The 18976-nt window shown below is 47.5% G+C and overlaps 1 protein-coding gene across 32 annotated transcripts in view; it reads right to left on the reverse strand.

Moving 5' to 3' along the window:
• Positions 1-319: 319 nt before the first annotated feature.
• P4HA2 (prolyl 4-hydroxylase subunit alpha 2) overlaps positions 320-18976 on the reverse strand; it is a 35438-nt gene continuing 16781 nt past the window's right edge. For 11 of the 32 annotated variants that reach the window (XM_024247756.3, XM_063724482.1, XM_063724481.1 and 8 more), the window contains 10 exons: positions 18040-18279; positions 16909-17102; positions 15415-15591; positions 11783-11853; positions 11449-11548; positions 6571-6624; positions 5898-5963; positions 3118-3186; positions 2631-2727; positions 320-785 (listed from right to left, as the gene is read on the reverse strand). In XM_024247756.3, the coding sequence (XP_024103524.1) occupies positions 715-785; positions 2631-2727; positions 3118-3186; positions 5898-5963; positions 6571-6624; positions 11449-11548; positions 11783-11853; positions 15415-15591; positions 16909-17102; positions 18040-18279 (1139 nt within the window). In that variant the 3' untranslated portion in view covers positions 320-714. Of the gene's footprint in view, positions 786-1512; positions 2509-2630; positions 2728-3117; positions 3187-5897; positions 5964-6012; positions 6073-6570; positions 6625-11448; positions 11549-11782; positions 11854-15414; positions 15592-16908; positions 17103-18039; positions 18280-18976 lie in introns of those variants that run through there. The other 21 variants (XM_002815859.4, XM_003776656.5, XM_054555921.2 and 18 more) reach the window with 3 other exon arrangements.

An 18976-nucleotide genomic window follows, 5' to 3' on the forward strand; every position in this document is an offset into this window, starting at 1 on the left:
GTATACATCTGTGTATCATGAACAATTCTTATCTTAAAATTTAAAAATGAATTACACATTATAACAGCATTACAATCATGAACACATGTGCTATGTTCTCTGGGAGACAAAGAGAAACTATTTACCCTACTTTCCAGAAAAGGACACTGACACTTAGAGGGGACACAAGTGTTGAAACCAGGTCTGAAATCCAAGACCCAAGATGCTTTTTTGCTACTAAAGCATTCATTATCCAGACTCTGCCTGCATGGAGGTGATGCACAGGAAATGATGAACCTGGTAAAAGTTCCCAGTCTTAAAAATACTCCAAGTAAGGCTCTTTAAGGCTTCTGGCAGGGACATTTTATTTTTTGGTAAAGCCACAATAGATAGAAATGCCATAAAAACAAACATGTAAACAAGGTATCAGAACTTTGGTTCACTGAAACATCTCACACCTAAAACACCTGAGGTACAAAGGCACCTTGCTAGGCGCTAGACAGCTAACCCTGGCTGCAGCCACTTTGTTCCTAGCCTTGGGGCCAGGGATGGCACAGGCTGAATGGAAGGGCTGGGACTTCAGTCACACAGGACTCGCCCTAGTATGGTCTCCCTCTGCTCCAGACAAACATTCATTTCTCCAAAAACCAGCCTGATAGAAACTGGAATATACAAAGGTGTCTGTCACGTTGACATGAGCTGCAGGACCAGGAAGGGGAAGGACAGAAAAGGATGTCAGTCAACTTCTGTTGATCCACAAGGTCTCAAGAACTCCTGTCCTCGTTCATGGAACCACTTATTGGAGACTGTGAAAAGAAAGCAAGCATGTTACAATCCTATTGGTCAGTTTAGTAGCCTGAATGAATGACTCCTTCATGATGATCCCTGCACTGTGCCCTGGAATCAGACACAAATAAGACAAGACATGATCTCAGGCCTCAATTTGCTGAAGAATTGGTAAGGAAGACACATGTAAACAGATAATTGTATGAAATTCTGCCAGTGGGACAAGATACATGTGTGCAGGTTGCCATGGGAATAGCACCCAAGGGCATCTAAGCATGCCCTTTCATGCCCATGACCTTTGATACCCTTTGGCTCTATTCCCATGGCAACCCGCACACATTTCTTGCTCTTAGAGGGAAGAGGAAATCCTAGGGCTAGAATATAAAGCTACATAGAAGTTATCCTGGGAAGAAGATGGACATACCCAGATGGTTCTCTCACCAAGAGGGTCCCAGGAGAGACAACAGATGAGAAAGTAATCAAGTCAGTAGCCACCCTGATGTGTGTTGGGGACTCAAGAGGCCTAATATTACTGGGAGGTGGCAGGTAGAAACTGAGAGGTAGGGTGTGAGGATGAGGAAGCCTGTCAGCATTGCAGAGGGCTTGGACGTTAACCTCAGGAGCCGTGGGCCAGCAGATCCAGTCTGTATGCCATGGGCACAAGAGCAACAGAGCTGCTGCCAGCACTATCACCCCATGCCATATCTTCAAACACACAGGAACCATGATTCTGTTCCTCACAGACTCTCTCATAATGAATAAAAATTTTATTTCAATGCACTACTGAAGTCACAGAGCTTTTAAAATATAAAGTAATACATGTACTTCATTGAAAAAAATAAAATTGTCACAAGGCTTATAATGATAAACAGCAATCTCCTAAGCCTCTCCTTCCCATCCCTAATCCCCACTCCCAAGGAACATTAAACTCCTCTAGCTGTTTCTTCTGATATTTAACCTCATTTTTCTAGATAAGATGCTTACAGTTCTATTCCTTGACTTTCAACTTTGGAATTCTTTTATTCTACTCCTAAAACACAAACTCATCCCCTCCCATCTTTCCAGTATAGGTAAATCACAAGTTTTAGTTAAAGTAATACTCAGTGTGTACATAATTATATCATGTAAGTGTTAACACCTCAGCCATCTAGTAGATTATACTTACATTTCCTTTCTTGTACAACTTTTTTTTCCCCTGAATTCAGCAACTGCCTTGTTTTCTTTTTCATTTGCTTAATTATCTGCAAACCTATCACTATTTATCTTCAAAACTCTCCAAGGGGGCTACACACTCATCTGCTTACAAACACTTCCTGTCATATCCTGGTTTGAGCCTCTCCGAGGCTCACCACAACTGCTCCCAGGATAAGGCTCAAGCTTAAGCCTCTGCAGTTTGGTCCCAGCCTCCAGCCTCATCTTCTGGCCCCTGTGCCACAGGCCTCCCTTTCTTCAAGTGACAAGGGAGCCAGCCCCCACACCCATATGCTGGTTTTAGCCTGTGCCTCCATCCATATGGGCCTTGTTTGCCTGAGACACTCTTTCCCCTCACTGCTTCCAGCTCTCCACTCTGCTCCCTCAGAAGCCTTGCCAGAGGGTCCTGGACCTATGGTGCTTATGCAGCTGTTCGTCCTCAGGCCTTCTTCAGCTCCCTGTGTATCTCTGAGTGTTTCCAACCAGCTGCCTTGGCATTTACCAGCTGCATGGACATTACATGGCTGGATGGTAGTAACAGCAGAAAAAAACCTAAGAAGGGAGACAGTCTCAGCAAATTTGGCAGCAGTTGCCTCCCAGCTCACAATCTAAGGCCAATAAGCAAAGCCCAAGCTGAGGCCACCAACACCAACACTACCCCTTAAGACACTCACCCCACTTGCAGCCCACAAGCACAGGGCAGGCAGCATGTCTTGTTCGGTAGTCACCTTCCCCGCTCCGCAAGAGGTTGTACCAGAACACAGCTGTACCCTGGGAAAGAGATGGCCTTTCAGAACACATTCTTAAGAGACTGTGCTCAGGGACCTGACCGCAAGCATCACAGAAGCTCTGCCCTGAGCAGAAACACCCTCATTTTCCCATGGACGGGGGATAGGGCTCTGGGACTCCAGCAATAGAGACATTTCCCAGAAAGCACCTACCTTTCTGGGGTAGAAGTCTGGGAACTCACCCATCCCTGAAGGGACTTCCCTCCCTGTCCTTTGTTCACAGGGAGAAGCTGGGGCTACCAGGTCAGACCCCAGGTGGGCTAAGGCACATCACAGTGACAATCAGGCAGGCCAAGTAATGGTACTGGGGGACATGGACAAAGTAAAGTCTGAATCTTGCTTCAACCTCTGACCCACAAGAATCAGAACTTACCTTCTTAGGCCAAATTGCAGCCCCCAGATCAGGGAAGACGGTGGCACCACCAGCTTCTACATCACTCATCTGGAAATATAAGACATAGAGCTTGACCCTCCTACCCAAGGCTCTCAGAGCAACTGAGCCACAAAGGACATGACAAGGTATACAGATTGCCCTCCTCTCAGCATGAGTGACACTACTTGGTGTCTGCTCCATGGCCAGCCCTTTAGCCAAGAAAGGCTCTTCCCATGCCTACTTAACCAGTGTGATTCATTAGAACAGTCTCCATGTCATGAGTGTTCAAGAGTTGAGGCCCACAGGAGACCCACATCCGGGCAGTCCTTGGATGAAAATAATCTGAGTCTGTACTCAGAAAATGCCTGTTCTGACCCCCACCCTTTGAATCCCCATCTAGCCTTGGCCTTGCCTAAGCCACTGTACTCAGCAAAGTGCCCTGACCAGGAGCTCCCTACTGTTTCCAACACCATGTGCAGTCCTCACTGCAGCTCTGTTTCTCTGGCTCTAGTAGTTTGCTGCTCTAGTCAGACCTTCACCTTCCCAGAGTAGCCACGCTTCCTGGGGCCAACTGAGTGGAAAGGTGGGGCACTGTGTCTCTAGAGGCCCTGCTTTCTCCCATGGTAAGGCCTTAAACTACATTGAACACAAGTTCCACACTAGCAAGGCTGCACTCGTGCCCACAGAGCATGCCTTGACTCATGGCCAAAGCACTACTTCTTTCCCATCTGGCTTACTTTTTTTGTCCATAATGTAATAAAAATTGGAGCTAAAAAATATTTCCACAGGACACATACCAGACTCACTGAAGGGTACTTGACAGACATATGGTAAATGAATAAGACAAAAAGCTCTGATGGCTTGTCACAGCCCTGTGGATCAAACTCAGATTCTTTTCTAGAACCCCAAGGCCCTGTCAGTCTCACTAGCCTCTCTCCAGACACACCAGCCTTTTTCTACTTTTCCAACATCCCAAGCTCCTTTTCTCTTACAGGACTACATACACTCTCTCTTCTGCCAGAAACCATGTTCTACCAGCTAATTTCCACTCAACTTTTAAGTCTCAACTGATATGTTACTTCCAAAGAGAGGCCTCCACTGAACCCCAAGCCTGGGGTTCACAGCACCTGTCTCCATAACTACATAATAATCTCTCTGATGTTTAGGCTGGGCGCAGTGGCTCACACCTGTAATGCCAGCACTTTGGGAGGCCAAGGTGGGTGGATCGCTTGAGACCAGTCTGGCCAAGATGGTGAAACCTCATCTCTACTAAAAATACAAAAATTAGCTGGGCATGGTGGTGCACGCCTATAATCCCAGCTACTTGGGAGGCTGAGGCAGGAGAATCGCTTGAACCTGGGAGGCAGAGTTTGCAGTAAGCTGAGATAGCGCCACTGCACTCCAGCCTGGGCAACAGAGGGAGACTCTGTCTCAAAAGAAAAAAAAAAAAAAAGAAGAAGAAGAAGAAGAAGAATCTCTCTGATGTTTAAAATAAGTCTCTCATATTGGACCTCAAGCACAAGAGAGACCACGTATGTTCTGCTCACCAGCATGTACACAGCACAATCCCCAGCATGTAATAACCACACAATAAAAGCGTAAAAGGAAAAAATGGACACAGGCTTCTGTCTCTAAGTTACTTTACTGTCTCTATGCCTCTTTAGAGCTGGCTCTCAGCAGAGGGGAGAGGAAACTGCTCCTCATGTGAAAGGTAAACCCTACAACCTATGGATGGAACAGAGGCAAGAGGTGGGAATCAGGCCATTAAGCCTTGGAGAACACAAAGGCGGCTCTCATCGAGAGAGAGCTAAGGCTATCTCCTCACTCTGATGCCAAGGAGGGAACCCTCCAGGGCACCAATCCCAAAAGTTCAGACTAGCACTGGGCCCATCAAAAGGAACCAGAATGGCCGGGCGCAGTGGCTCACGCCTGTAATCCCAGCACTTTGGAAGGCCGAGGCAGGCGGATCACCTGAGGTCGGGAGTTTGAGACCAGCCTGGCCAACAAGGTGAAACCCTATCTCTACTAAAAATACAAAAATTAGCCAGGCGTGGTGGCTAGCGCCTATAATCCCAGCTGCCTGGGAGGCTGAGGTATGAGAATCGCTCAAACCTGGGAGGCTGAGGTTGCAGTGAGCCGAGATCCCACCACTGCACTCCAGTCTGGGTGACAGAGCAAGACTCCATCTCAAAAAAAAAAAAAAAAGAAGAAGAAGAAGCCAGAATATGCTACAACATGGATAAACCTTGAGGACATTATGCACCAGCCACACAAAAAGACAAGTATTAATACTTTGATTCCATTTATTTAAGTAACCAAAATCACAGAGACAGAAAGCAGAATGGTGGCTGCCAGGAGCTGCAGGAGGGGAATCTGGAATTACTGCTTAATGGGTAGAGTTTCAGTTTTAGATGATGAAAATAGATGGAAACGAATGATGGTGATGCTTGCACACTATGAATGTATTTAATACCACTGAATCATACATTTAAAAAATGGTTAAGATGGTGAGTTTTATGTTATGTCTATTTTATCACAATTTTAAACACTGGGGAAAAAAAATAGGAGCCAGGAATGTTAAAGTCCTGCTGGTGGCAGTGGGGAAAATGAATAGAAACAGACGTCAACTCTCCCTACTGCAGCCAAGAAGGGTGCTAAGAGCCAGAAGGACCTGACCATTACTTAACAGCAGATGATATCAGCCCTGATGAGGGTGGGATATAAGGCAGCCCTCTGGACCCAGGGTCCCCTTAGGGCCCATCAGCACATATCATACTCACGTAGTTTAAGAAAGTGGCCACACGATTCCCCGTCCCTAAATGCTTGAAAGTATCTCGCTCATCATTCTACAAAATTAAGTGAGAATGAACAGGTGGGCCTGGACCCAGTACTTACGTAGTTAAGAAACGTCGCTAACCTATTCCCCTCTGTTTTGAGGCCGCTGTCAAAAGGTCGCTGCAACAGACAACAACTTTCACCCAAGTTTACAACAGGCTTCATCCACCACCCACAAGACTAGGACCAAAAGGGTCAGGGGAAGGTAATAAGTGTGTGTTCCATAAATCAGCCTGGAATATGTGCCAAGGCTGCAAAGTAAATTCTGGCTAGGGCATGGGGTAGGCGGGGAAGAGGAAAAGGGACAAGAACAGTTTTCACAAAGACCTAGTGAGGCTCTTTGCTTTAGAATCAGGGCAAAGGGTGACAGAGTTAGGGCAGGGGACGAACTCCCCACATCTACAGGGGAGACAGCCAGGCTCCACTGCGTTCTGCAGGACCCTTGGTTCCAGATTTGGGATTCACCAGTAACGAAGAGTTTCCCCTGGTGATGCAGAGGTGGAGGGAGGACAAGGGGTGGGGGTACTGATGTGGAGGCTGAAATGCTCCTAGAAGCTCCACCCTTCTCAAATCAGCTAGAGCAGGGCCCTTTGAAAGCACCCGTGATTTAGGCCTTACCCTAGAGAAGTCGAAGTGCGGTTCATATTGTCCTCCCACTCCATAATTTGCAACCTGTGGGAAATAACAGCATTAGACCTTGTAAGTAGCATGAACAGCTCTGTAGCAGCCCATCACTCTAGGGATACCATCTTCCCAGGCCTGAAAACAACCAGAACTCCCAAGAGCAGCCTCTCTAAGGTGGAAGACAACCATGCCCTGCCAGCACAGGCAGAGCAAACATCACAAACAAGTCTACAGTTCTGTCCAAGAGTAAGGCTGCAGCACAAATGTGGTTTCCCAAACAAAACAAGATGGGTGAAATGCATATGATCACTGAGGAAAAGCTCCAGCCCTTCATGGACACTCAGACAGCAGCAAAGGGAGCACTGCTTGAGGCGGGCCCTGGCCTGGACCCAGTTTGTTTGGGACATATTAAGAAAGTAATCCAGAGGAAAGTGAGTAACAAATTTAAGATAAGGATTTTCTTTTTTAAACTAGTTTTGGAGGTACTCAGCACCTGGCACTGTTCCTACCACCTCTGCTATTCCTGGTGAGACTGAGTGGGGCAAACTCCCACAGTGGTCTACTGCATGGAGTGAAACAGCACAACATGGGTGGCCAGCTGCCGGGCAGTCAAGAATTACCATGCTACATCAGCATCCCCAGTGTGACCCTGGACCTGAAGTAACATCTGAGCAACTACCAGGTGTCATAAATTGGATTAGAAATTGTAAATGCCTTTGTGGACAGCTTATCAGAACAATGGAAAGTCCTAAATCACAATTATCGTCTCAGCTTCAGTAGACAGAACGAGAGACAAGGTTAAAGATGAAGCACAGAATCTGATATGGAAGCTGATGGATCAAGCAGCACCACCAATGTCCATCTGGGAACAGTCAGCTATTGTGTCTCACTGAAAACATAAAAACCTCTGGGGCTAGGCCATAAGTTCTCAGAAAGTTGGTATTTTTTGTATATTCTTTTCTGCAATCCCAACAGTCAGGTGAGAGATGCTACAAAACTAGCAATAACAGAGACCTATAGAAACGTGGGACAGAAGCCAGGCGTGTTGGCTCATGCCTGTAAACCCAGCACTTTGGGAGGCTGAAGTGAGAGGATTGCTTGAGCTCAGAAGTTTGAGACCAGCCTGGGCAACATAGCAAGACCCCGTCCATCTCTACTAATAAAAAAATTGGCTGGGCACAGTGGCGTGCACTTGTAGTCCCAGCTACTCAGGAAGCTGAGGCAGGAGGATTGCTCGAGCCCAGGAGTTCAAGGTTGCATTGAGCTATGACTGCGCCACTGCACTCCAGCCTGGGCAACAGATGAGACCCTGTTTCACATACACACAAAAAAAGAAATGCAAGAAAGAAAGGGACAGTGGACTTTATAGAGAGGAAATCCTCTTATTAGAGCACAAAATGTCAGCAGTATCATTTTCAATGTCTATAAAAATAAAAATTTTGATACAAAGCATGGATGAAAACATGTTGTCATCCATTGCTTCAGCCTTTAAGATTCCTGCACCAAAAATACCTGGAAATCCTGTCAACAGCACAAGGAAGCCTGGTTCAGCAGGTGGCCCTAAGGCTGGAGATGCATCTAAGGAGAGAAGTGCCAGAGCAGCTGAGAAAGCATATCTTTTTTTGTAGCCAAGAGCTTGAAGAAAATTTTTTTCTCTCTCCTTTTTTTGGGGGGGCGGTGGGTAGAGACAGAGTCTCACTATGTTGCCCAGACTGGTCTCAAACTCCTGGCTTCGAGCAATCCTCCTGCCTTGGCCTCCCCAAGTACTGAGTTACAGATGTAAGCCACCACACCTGGCCTGGAAGAAAATTTTAAACACAACTGTGACTGCTGTGCCGGTACACTCAGGAAAATTCAATTAGTGCTTGTTGCTGGAGCTGCAGAGTATGACTGCATTTTCCAATACTTCCACTTGTTAAATGGATTGCTTAAATTTACAGATCCCAGGCAGTGAAAGAAGTTGCATTGCGAGAGCTGGTTCATCTTTTAGGTTTGGAGAATTATATTTGATCATGGTTCTGAAGCTACCGTACCTACACTCTTTAATACAGTTCCCAAATAAGTACAAAATGCATGCGACCATCTAGATTTGCAGCAGTGAGATTACCTATCCAGGCATACTCAAGTCCCCAGGCTCACGCCTTTAATAACAAGCAACTGTACATCAAAACTGATTCATGTGAGGAGGTATTCACTTAAATCTTTAGACTTACTATTGTAAGAGTGGAGTCAGTTATTTGAAAGATGTGGGTATTTACGATGCTAAGGACAGAGTAAAGGCAAAATTCAAAAGGTCAGAAATCACTTTTCAGGTGAGGCTGAGACATCATGCAGCCAAAGTCTTCAATCTTAGAGAATCCCAGAGGTGTAGCATCTCTTCCTCTCTATCAGATAAGCCCTCATCCAATTCACCAGAAAGCCTCAATTACCTTTTTCCTTCAAATGATCTACAGCAAACATGTCAGCTACAGCTGAAAGAATGTCAACAGATAGAAGAACCAGCTCCTTTCCAGAGGCCTGCAGCATTTCCTAAAGGACCTGGTGTGAGGGCTGTTGCTGGTGCCTAGGCATGTAACATACCACAAGCATTTCATATGGAGTAAGCACTTAGGGATACATGCTGAAATCCAGGTTCCTGTTCCCCAGACCATGAAGGATCAAAGCCTTCAACACCACTAACTGGCAAAGGAAATGTCAAGACAGTTCCTAGGAGAAGAATGCAAACAAAAATGGCATCTCAACCACTTGGCAGCTGTGGTCTGAATTTCCAGAAGATCCTTAACTATAAAAGCCCCTCTACCAAGAGGTCTGGCATTCAGGCCCCAGACAATTGAGCTACAACACCATGAGAGGCCAGACAAGATAAAGTCTGAATTGTAGCAGAGAAGTCAGTCCATAGGCAAGAAGCTGCTATCTTCCACGGGTGAGTGGAAGACAGGGATACAGTGAGTGCAGCTGCACAGCTAGCCAGGAAAGCAACAGAGCCACAGGTCCTGTCTACTCAGCCTCTTGGTCCAGGGTATGAAATCAGCCAAGCAGACTGTGGTCTTTGATCAGGACCATGAAAGTCCTGAAGACTGGCTCTGACACAGAGGAAGCAGTGGCAGATGTCTTTAAAAACAAAAACAAAAACAAAAACCTGCTCCAAGAAGATATAAGTCAAGACAATGCCAACAGGGACTCATCTAGCACATCAAGAGTGCCTATCACTCTTGAAATGGTGGTGCTCTTACACATACTCAGCAAGTGGGAGATGAGGCAGAAGTCCTCCATGGATGTGCTTATCTGCAGAATTTATTTAAAAATTACAAAACACTAAGTTGAGCTGAACTGAAAAAAAAATTAAAATTTCACAGTACTATTTGCAAGGTAATCAGTATGTTTTTTAAAACTCTGGTAGACTTCACGCCAATCCATAAAGATGACCTTCAAAACTGATTTTCCAATTGCTGATGCAGCTACACAGAAAAAACAACAACAAAAAGTAGGCTGATTTGCTTAGGCATGTCCAGGCAAAAGTTCAAAAAATCTTTTCCAAATGATCTTCAGTCAATATTCTAATGAGATCTATGGTAGATCAGACCCAAATGCCAATCCTAAAGGTAAAGGCTGCTATCTTTAAGTATACAGAAACTTTGGCCAAACAGAGAGACCCAGAGGCCTCTAGAAAGATGCCAGTGAAACTTCTCTGACGGTGTCTCAGGTCAGCAATTTTACAACAGAATACAGACGTTCCAATATTTATAAGGGAACATAGCCAGTGCTGATTTGAACTCAATACCCAAGAGGACACTTTACTAAGCTTTACCCAAGAGGATACTTTAATAAGGAGCTTTACCCAAAACCTTTCAGCAGGGTGCTGCCACGTTTCTTCAAAATCACCTCTGAATAAAGGCAGGAAGCCAGGGTCCCAGTGGGAGTACTTGGACAAGAACATTCCACCTGCACCAGCTTAACCAGTCCAGGCCTCTCACTGCCACCTACATATCACAATGTAAGGTCCCGCAGACCCACCCCGCCTTTCTTTCTTTGTTCTGACTGAAAATCAGACTCCCTTGACAGCTCTGTGACCCAGCCAGCTGCAGGTTTTTCCCTTCAGGCTGGAACAAAAGCTGGAGTCTTCAACATTCCCAGGCACTGATGAAGGTGTTTAGGTTGTTGCCCAAAACACTGGAAGAAACTAGCCCCAGCCCTGAGCCAAATTCCCTAAACCCTCAAATAAACTCCACACTCTGACCCCTTCACTATGGAAATACTTAGGTAAAACAACTCTTGTCTCTTGCTGTCCATTTTGAGGATTGCTGCAGCCCACTCTGCAAGTTCCCTAATAAATGCCGTGGACTGAAGACCCAGGGGTTTAGTGCCGCTTTCTTTGGATTCTCAACCGACCCCATCTTGGCAGTCCCTCATGGGAACTCCCCTGCTGCTGCTTTTGGAGCAACTTCAGTTGTGGTTCAGCAGGAGAAAACACACAGAATACTTTGACCTTCAAATGTATTTGATTATGACACAGAACCATGGCCTCTGAAGCCATTTTTAGCTCTCTTAGAGATGTCCCTGAGACCATTCAGGATTTCAGCTTCTGTTGTCAAGAAGACATGAACGAACCTACCATAACTACCGCTGATCCCTAGCTTGCAGCACACTTGGGCACACAGCAGATGCTCAATAGATATTTGTTGAACACTAATTGTTGAAAGCCAGCAGGCATGATTAATTCTGGTTTCCTAAAATGAGATCACGCTATATTCATAGCATCAGGCAGTAGTCATACAGTTGGGCCTCTTTTGGCCCAGTTCTGTACACCCTGTGAGACAATCTAGCCACAAATACCCACTTCCCAACTCCTACAGTCCCAGGGACTATCCGTACCTGTAACAATTCTGCAGTCTTTACTGTTAACCCTGTGATGTGCTGCATCCGACGATTTACTCGGGCCACAACAGGGTCATCGTCTTCCTCTAGCCAGGAGCTGGGCAAAAAGAAAAGGGCAGAGAAAAGAAGATGGAAGGGCAGGCTTCCATGAGGTCCTGAACTCTGTCCCCAGAGTCAGGGCCAGCATGAACAGGCAGTACAGGGTGCCCGCTGCAAGGGGGTGAGGAGGTGCCAGCAGGCAGGAAAAGGCAAGCCACCCATCCCTAGGGTAGGCACTGAGAAGTCCTGAAGTTGGGGCTTGATCAGCTACAAACCCCTGCTCTTTGCTTACCTTTTGGAAACCCGGTAGCTGGCAACAGTGAGGACTCCTGTCTTGGGATCACGAACGGTGGCTCGTGCAAGCTAGAAGGAAGGAGGAGAGGGAAGACTTGATTTGTTTGTTTGTTTTGCCTTGAGTATTTTCCCAGAGAGCACTGGGACCAGATTTGCTACCATGCTAGTGGAGGAAGCTTTGCAGCCAATGGCTCTAGCCAAGGCCCCAAGATCCTGCAGGCCAGTTGAGGGCAAGAGTCTGAGGCCTCCACATTCCCAATCTGCAATCAGTTCCTGGCTATCGCCCTGCTTGGTCACTGCTCATCCCTTCTCCTCCCCAGGTCTGCGTTGCCTGCAGAATTATGCCTGCCTTGTCTATCCATGCATCTGCCTGGCTAGCCCCTTTCCTTGCCAGGCCCACATACCACCCCTGCCTGAGCACAGCCTGCCTGAGCTTAGCTACTCCCACCATATTCAGGCTGTGCCACCATGCCTGAGCCTCCGCCTTATGTACTTCTCTCAACTGGGTCAAGTTTCACCATCCTTCCGAACCTCAGTGGGCTCCTCTGCCAAGAAACCCATCCAAACACTCTCCTGCTGCACCATCTCACACTGGGTTCCCACAGCCTCAAGAAGCAAAGACAGATGGCACAGTTTTCGCTCCCTTGGGATCCTTACAAGTCAGATGATAAAACCAGGAAAAGATTCTGTAAGTTAAAATAAGTGAACCACGGCCTGGAAGCCACCCACTCACACATGTATACACTACACACGCACTCCCCGCATCTACTTCATCTCCCCCAGCCTCCACAGTCAGGCTTAGTGAAACCCCAAGGGGGACTCGCTGCCCAGAGCCAGCCAACATGGCAAAGGTCCATGTGCTTCAGCTGTGGACTGTCCTCATGACCTCACATGGTGGGGGCCACAGGCCCAGGTACTCCCACCCCAACACACTTCCCCTTGATTTCAATAAATATCGATGAGTGCCTACTTTGTGCGTGGCACCACGCTAGGTTAACTGAGACATGCCACCTGCACTCTTACAACTCAGTCAAGTGGGGAAAGCAGAAAACCAGTCAGGTAACTGCAGCACAGCATGGGTGAACTTACCATCCTGTGGAAGCTCAGGGTATAGTGTCAAGAATAGCTTCCTAGGGGAGGAGACCACCTAGCTGAGGCCTGAAGGGTTAACATGAGTTATCCAAGTAGAGGAACATTACAGGAACAGGGAAAGAGCAGCAATCCAGAGGCCTGGGAATGAAAATGGGTGTTGCAGTAGGTGTGGATTAAAGGTTATGGGAAGTAGTAAGAGAGAATAGGCTGAAGAGAGAAGCAGGGGCTAGGAACTAGATGCAACCTTGTGGCCCACAAGAAATGGGGAAGGCTTTATGCAGGGGAGGGACACTCAAAATGTGAATGTAAAATGGATCACTGTGAATACCTCATGGAGAGTTGACTAATGAGGGGCCAGAGTGGGGACTGGGAGGCTAGTGAGGCCACGGCAGAGGTCAGGGCAAGAGATGATGGTGGCCCGGGCCAGGTGGTAGCAGAAGGGATGGAGAGGAGTAGATGGACCAGAAGGCTAGTAAGGGGGTGAGATGGACCAACCTGGACACTGTGCTGCTATAGCATGATCTGGTAAGATGGCCAGTGCAAGCAGGACAGACGGCTCCCAAGCTCCTACTCATGGCCCTTCCTGAGCTTCAGCTCATGTCAGTCCCTCCCTGAAAACTGCAGCCACAGCCAGACCCCATCCAAACATCTGTGCCTCAGCATTGGCCTAACACCCACAAAGAGGCTCTGAGCAGCTGTGTTCTGCCCCAGGGGAAACACAGGGCTATTCTGAAAGCAGGCCAGAGACCCTACAGACAGCTGCCAGGCATTTCCCACAGGCCAAGTTAAACTCATTGGCTCTACTTCAAAGCCAGACTAGCATCTGTCCCTCACAGTCTCCGGAAAGGAGGGTTAGCTTATCTTTGAATAGAAGCCATGTTAAGAGCCAAACATGTTTGCCAACCTTGTTTGGCTCTTCACACAGCTTCTATTCAAATATATCTTTTCCCAACACTACCCCTTGGCCAGCAACACACATGCGCACACATATGCACACATGCACAGAGAAATGTTTTCAGTGTCTAGAACTGAAGAACAGGTAAGAAATCTCTCAGGAAATCCTGGCACAACCAACAAAGTAGTTTTCTTTCCTGGAGGACTCTGGAGCTGAGTAGAAAGGGGAGTCCTAGTCCCCATTCTCCATACATCTGGCTAGCCCCCTCCCTCAGCCACATCGATGATGCCAACCACTGACTCAAAGCCCTAGATGTCCTAGTACCTCAAGCCAAAGTTGTTCCAAGATGAGGTACAGGGGCCAGGATAGGAACTTATTTCAGCTCTCTCCATGAGTGTCAGGCCTCCTGGTCACCTCGGCCACTACAATTCTATTAGGAGCAGAGCAATAGAGAATCCAGCTAAATCCTCCCTCCCAATCATCAGTGATGGGATATGGCAGCAAATAGGTCTCTTTGAAAGATGTCAAATGGGGAGCAAATCTTTTATGAACTAGAAACAGAAGAATAATTTTAAAATATGGCATATATACAAAACCAATAGCCAACTGCATTCTTAGCAGTAAAATACCATAGGAATTTCCAGGAAATTCAGGAATGAAACAAGGATGCCTATTCTATGTAATTATGCTCTAGAAGTTCTGGGCAATTCAATAAGATTATAAAAACAAAGGAACTACAAGTATCAGGAGAAAATAAAATTTTCCTTATTTCCAGGTGTTAATGCTATCCAGGCAACCAAAGAGAATCAGCTAAAAACCAAAAAAGGAATAAGTAAATTCAACAACTAGCTGCAATCTGTATGAGTTTGCTTTTTCATAGGTAAAACAGAGACAGTGACACTGTTATGAGCAGCTGTTCATAACTGTGACATAACAGTTAATATATATGTTAAGCACTTAGAAGTTCCTGCCACAGTTAAGAACTCAGTAAACATTAGCTCTTACTATGAAATGTATTTGTAAAATCAACAGTTTGGCATATAATAGTAAACTAATAAAATAATTTACCCAGTTAAAAATAATAATGAAGAAATAAAGTAAATTAACAGTAACAAAGAAACTACCTAGGAATAAACTTAAGAAATGTGCAAGGCTTATATGAAGAAAACTTAAAAAGATATAAATAAATGGAGAGACCTGTCACACCCTTGGATGAGAAGACCCAATATTATAAAGATCTACATTCTCCTCTAAGTCATTTGCCTCATTTACAGTCCTAATCAGGAGCTCCACAGGACCCAGCTTCATAGCATCCTATGGAATATTTCCAAAAAACTCACCCATGAAACAGTCTCCCAACCAGGTGAACTGACACACCAGTGTAGACCTGCCCTGTTCCCAGCGTGACCTTCTATGATAGCACTTGGCTGTCCACATTGGTTACCCTGTTCTTCTTCCCCACTGGACCATGAACTCACAAGGTCAGGCTGAGTCTGAAGCATCTCTGTATCCCCACAGTAGGCCCATGCTAGATATGGATAAACGGTTTGCTAGATTGGCAAACCAACCATCCATAGTGCTAGGGATGAGAAAAAGGACCTGCCCCCTTCAGTGCCCCGAGAAGGACCTGCAGTGACACCTACTTTAGGTTTTGCGATCTCCTTGATCCTCTCGATTTCCTCATCAGACATGACATCGTAGTACCTGACGATATGCGGGCTGTCCCACTCATCCTCCTCTTTGAAGGGGGCAATGAGCAGCTGTGGGGCCCTGTTGCCATGGTGGTACCTACAGAAAAGCCTCTTCTGTCTCCGGGGTGTCTGGAAAGCACAGAGTAACAGGCCCTGAGCTGAGTGAGTCCTAATCCTCGGTCCCAGTCTGGCTGTCAGCAGACACTGGACTCACCTCATGGCCAGCAGCTGCTCCCTCCCACCACACCACAGAAGAAAACAAAAGTCCCAGCAGGTGGGCATGCACAGTGGCTCACGCCTGTAATCCGAGAACTCTGGGGGGCCAAAGGATAGCTTGAGACCAGGAGTTTGGGACCAGCCTAGATGACATAGACCTGTCTCTAAAAAAATTAGCCAGGCATGATGGTGCACACCTGTATTCCCAGCTACTCAGGAGACTGAGGCAGGAGGATTGCTCAAGGCTGGGAGGTCAAAGCTGCAGTGAGCTATGATTATACCACTGCACTCCAGCCTGGGCGACAGGGTAAGACGAAAGAAAGAAAAGAAAAGAAAGGAAAGAGAGGAAACAGGAAAAAGAGAAGAAAAAGGAAGAAAGGGAGGAGAGGAGAGGGGAGGAGAGGGGAGTAGAAGGGGGAGGGGAGGGGGAAGGAAGGAGAGGGGAGGGGGGGAGGGGAGGGGAGGGGGGAGGGAAGGAGAGGGGAGAGGAGGGGAGGAGGGGGGGAGGGGAGGGGGAGGGGAGGAGGGGGGAAGATCCGGGGAGGGGAGGGGAGAGAGGAGAGCCCCTTCAGCTTAACTGGCATGAAATGACACCCCACAAATCATGCAATTTTTCTTCTCTCCCAAGATCACCTCACATCCTCAAGTCCCATGGCAGAGAGTAATTCCTGACCCTTTTCGTGAAGACTTGTGTAGGTCTGAAGGGCTGGGACAGGGGAGAAACCTTTCTTGGTGGAGGAGCCAGTGGAAGCCATGCAGACAGGGGCATGGAAAAGGCTGAGAGCCTGTTACACCTGGGCCTCCTCAGGAAGCACTAGGATCCCAGGGCTCTCAAAGGCTCGATATCAAGCTCTAGTACATGCTGGTGTCTTTACCACAGAGACTTACTCTCTACTTATACCATGACTTCTTTTGGGGCCTGAGGTATGTCCACCCATTGTTTTCTTCCCAACAGTGAGTGAAGCAAAAAGTGGGACATGTTGGGGTAAGGAGGCAAGCTCAGTGGTAACTTAGAGGAGCAACACTCTACCTGGGGCATGAGGGGAGACAGTCTCCTTTCCTACACCTCAGAGAATATCCACATGTCAGCCTCAGAAGATGCCATGAAAAACTGGGGGATATACTGAGAAAAGTACCTACAGAATGAAGAACACCTTCCCCAAACCTGCCTGCCCAGAGCCAGAGTCCAGGTCCACAGCTTTGGCACCCTGGCCCCCTCACACATCTCACCAGTTTGACACCCTCCCCACGACAGAGGCTCTCGTAAACATCCCTCTCAGGCAGGTAGTCCACAGGCCTCTCATAGATGCCTTCTGGGGTTGCTAGTTCAGCTTCTGTCTGATTTGATAACGTTTTTTCTCTCTCTTCCTCCAATAACTGCTCAAAGTACCGCAGATTCCCTCCAGCTCGTTCATGGCTTGGGTCTAGAAGAAGCAAGGAATGAGAAGGAAAAGGAAACCACAAACATCTGTTAAGTCATTTAGAGAAATTATTCTGTAAGGGTTTCTCTCCCAGCAGCTCACCTGCATGCTGCATTCTACCTTCCACAGCATCTAACCAGAGTATGTTGGTCGTAACTGGAAAACCAACAGAGGCCAGGCGCGGTGGCAATCCCAGCACTTTGGGAGGCCGAGGCAGGTGGACCACCTGAGGTCAGGAGTTCGAGACCAGCCTGATCAACATGGTAAAACCTCATCTCTCTAAAGAAAATACAACATGGGGGCATGTGCCTCTGTAATCCCAGCCACTTGGGAGGCTGAGGCAGGAGAATCTCATGAACCCAGGAGGCGGAGGTTACAGTGAGCTGAGATCGTGCCACTGCTCTCCGGGCTGGATGAGTGAGACTCTGCCTCAAAAAAAAAAAAGAGGTAGATGAGTTTTAAAGGCACAGTGCTTTTGGCCTTCTTCAGTCCAACAGCAAAAGGCACACAAAGTATCAATGCCATATGAAGTCCTACTATTAGACCTCAGGCCTCTAATAGCACCGCTACTGTTTGTCACTGTAGCAATCCTGAAGTACAACCTGACTCCTGAGCTGCTCCTGATGCAGTAAAGGTTCCACCCTGTGTAGTCCTGCATGGTGACAGACACACCATAACAGAGTCCTTATTAAAAAGGCCCACAAGTGCCACAGGCCTGAGTGTATCTATCACCAACTGGGCAAAGCTAAGGCCAGGATTGAGGTGGGTAAAGAGCTAGTAAGAAGCTGGACTGGTCCTAAAGTCAGTAAGGCATTAGTCACTGGTCAAGTGACAGGGTAAACTGACTCAGTCCCAGGAGAGGGGTCAGGCAGATGCCAGCACAGTGCACTTCCTCTGCCACTCTCCATTCCCATCTTACCTTCCCCTAGAATCTCCTTACCAAGGGAGAGCAGGCGGCGGGTGAGCTCCAGGGCACGGTGCAGATCACCCAACTGGAAGACAGCATAGCTGAGGTAGTCCAGCACCTGGGACTTGGTTGTGGTGGCCTCCTCCCCGGCATCAAGCTGCTTTAGCACCTGCTCCATCCACAACACCGTATGATAATAGTCCCCTTCATTGTAGGCCGAGCGGCCCATCCCAAAGCAGTCATCCACACTCAGCATTGCCTGGTACTTGGTTCCTACAGCAGGGGAAGTAAATTGTCAGGCTCCAAAGAGCCTCTGGATTAGGGAAAGAGATTCCCGCTTCAAGGAAAGCCTGAGCCACTAGATGGGGGCATCACCAAGCAGAACTCCATCAGACATTTAGACTGCATATCCTAAAGGGCCACTGACACAGTGAGCACAGACAGATGGCCCGGCCCTGCCCTGGACTGGGGTTCACAGCCACCTCTTAGTCTCAGATTCCCCATCTCCCAAGTGGGAAGGGGCCTTTTTAGGGGGAGCCCCAGAAACCCACCAGGAAGCATTGTTGAGGACAGTGGGAAGGTCCTGAGGACCACAGAGAAGAAGCTGTCTGGTGGGCAGTTTGCCATATGAGTCTAGAGGATGGAAAAATTAGCTGAATATAAAAAACATAAATGTAGGTGGCAACCAAGCCATGGGTGAGGAAAATAGCTTGCAGGAACTCTAAGGAAAGAATGGAGAAGATGGCTAAGGCCAGAGCTCCAGGGAGCACCTACCCAGAAAGAACAGACAATGAATAACCCTGAGAATGAACTAAAGATAGGAGAAACAGAGGGAGCGGGAGTGGTGTGAGAGACACCAAGGGAGGCTGAGAGCCAAGGTTGCAGTGCCAGCTTTGGCTGTTAAGTGGCGGGGACCTTGCTGAGTATCAGTTCAGTGGGTCTTATGACCAAAGGTCATCTGCTGTAGAGG

Source organism: Pongo abelii, chromosome 4 (genome assembly GCF_028885655.2).
Source record: "Pongo abelii isolate AG06213 chromosome 4, NHGRI_mPonAbe1-v2.0_pri, whole genome shotgun sequence".
NCBI lineage: Eukaryota > Metazoa > Chordata > Mammalia > Primates > Hominidae > Pongo > Pongo abelii.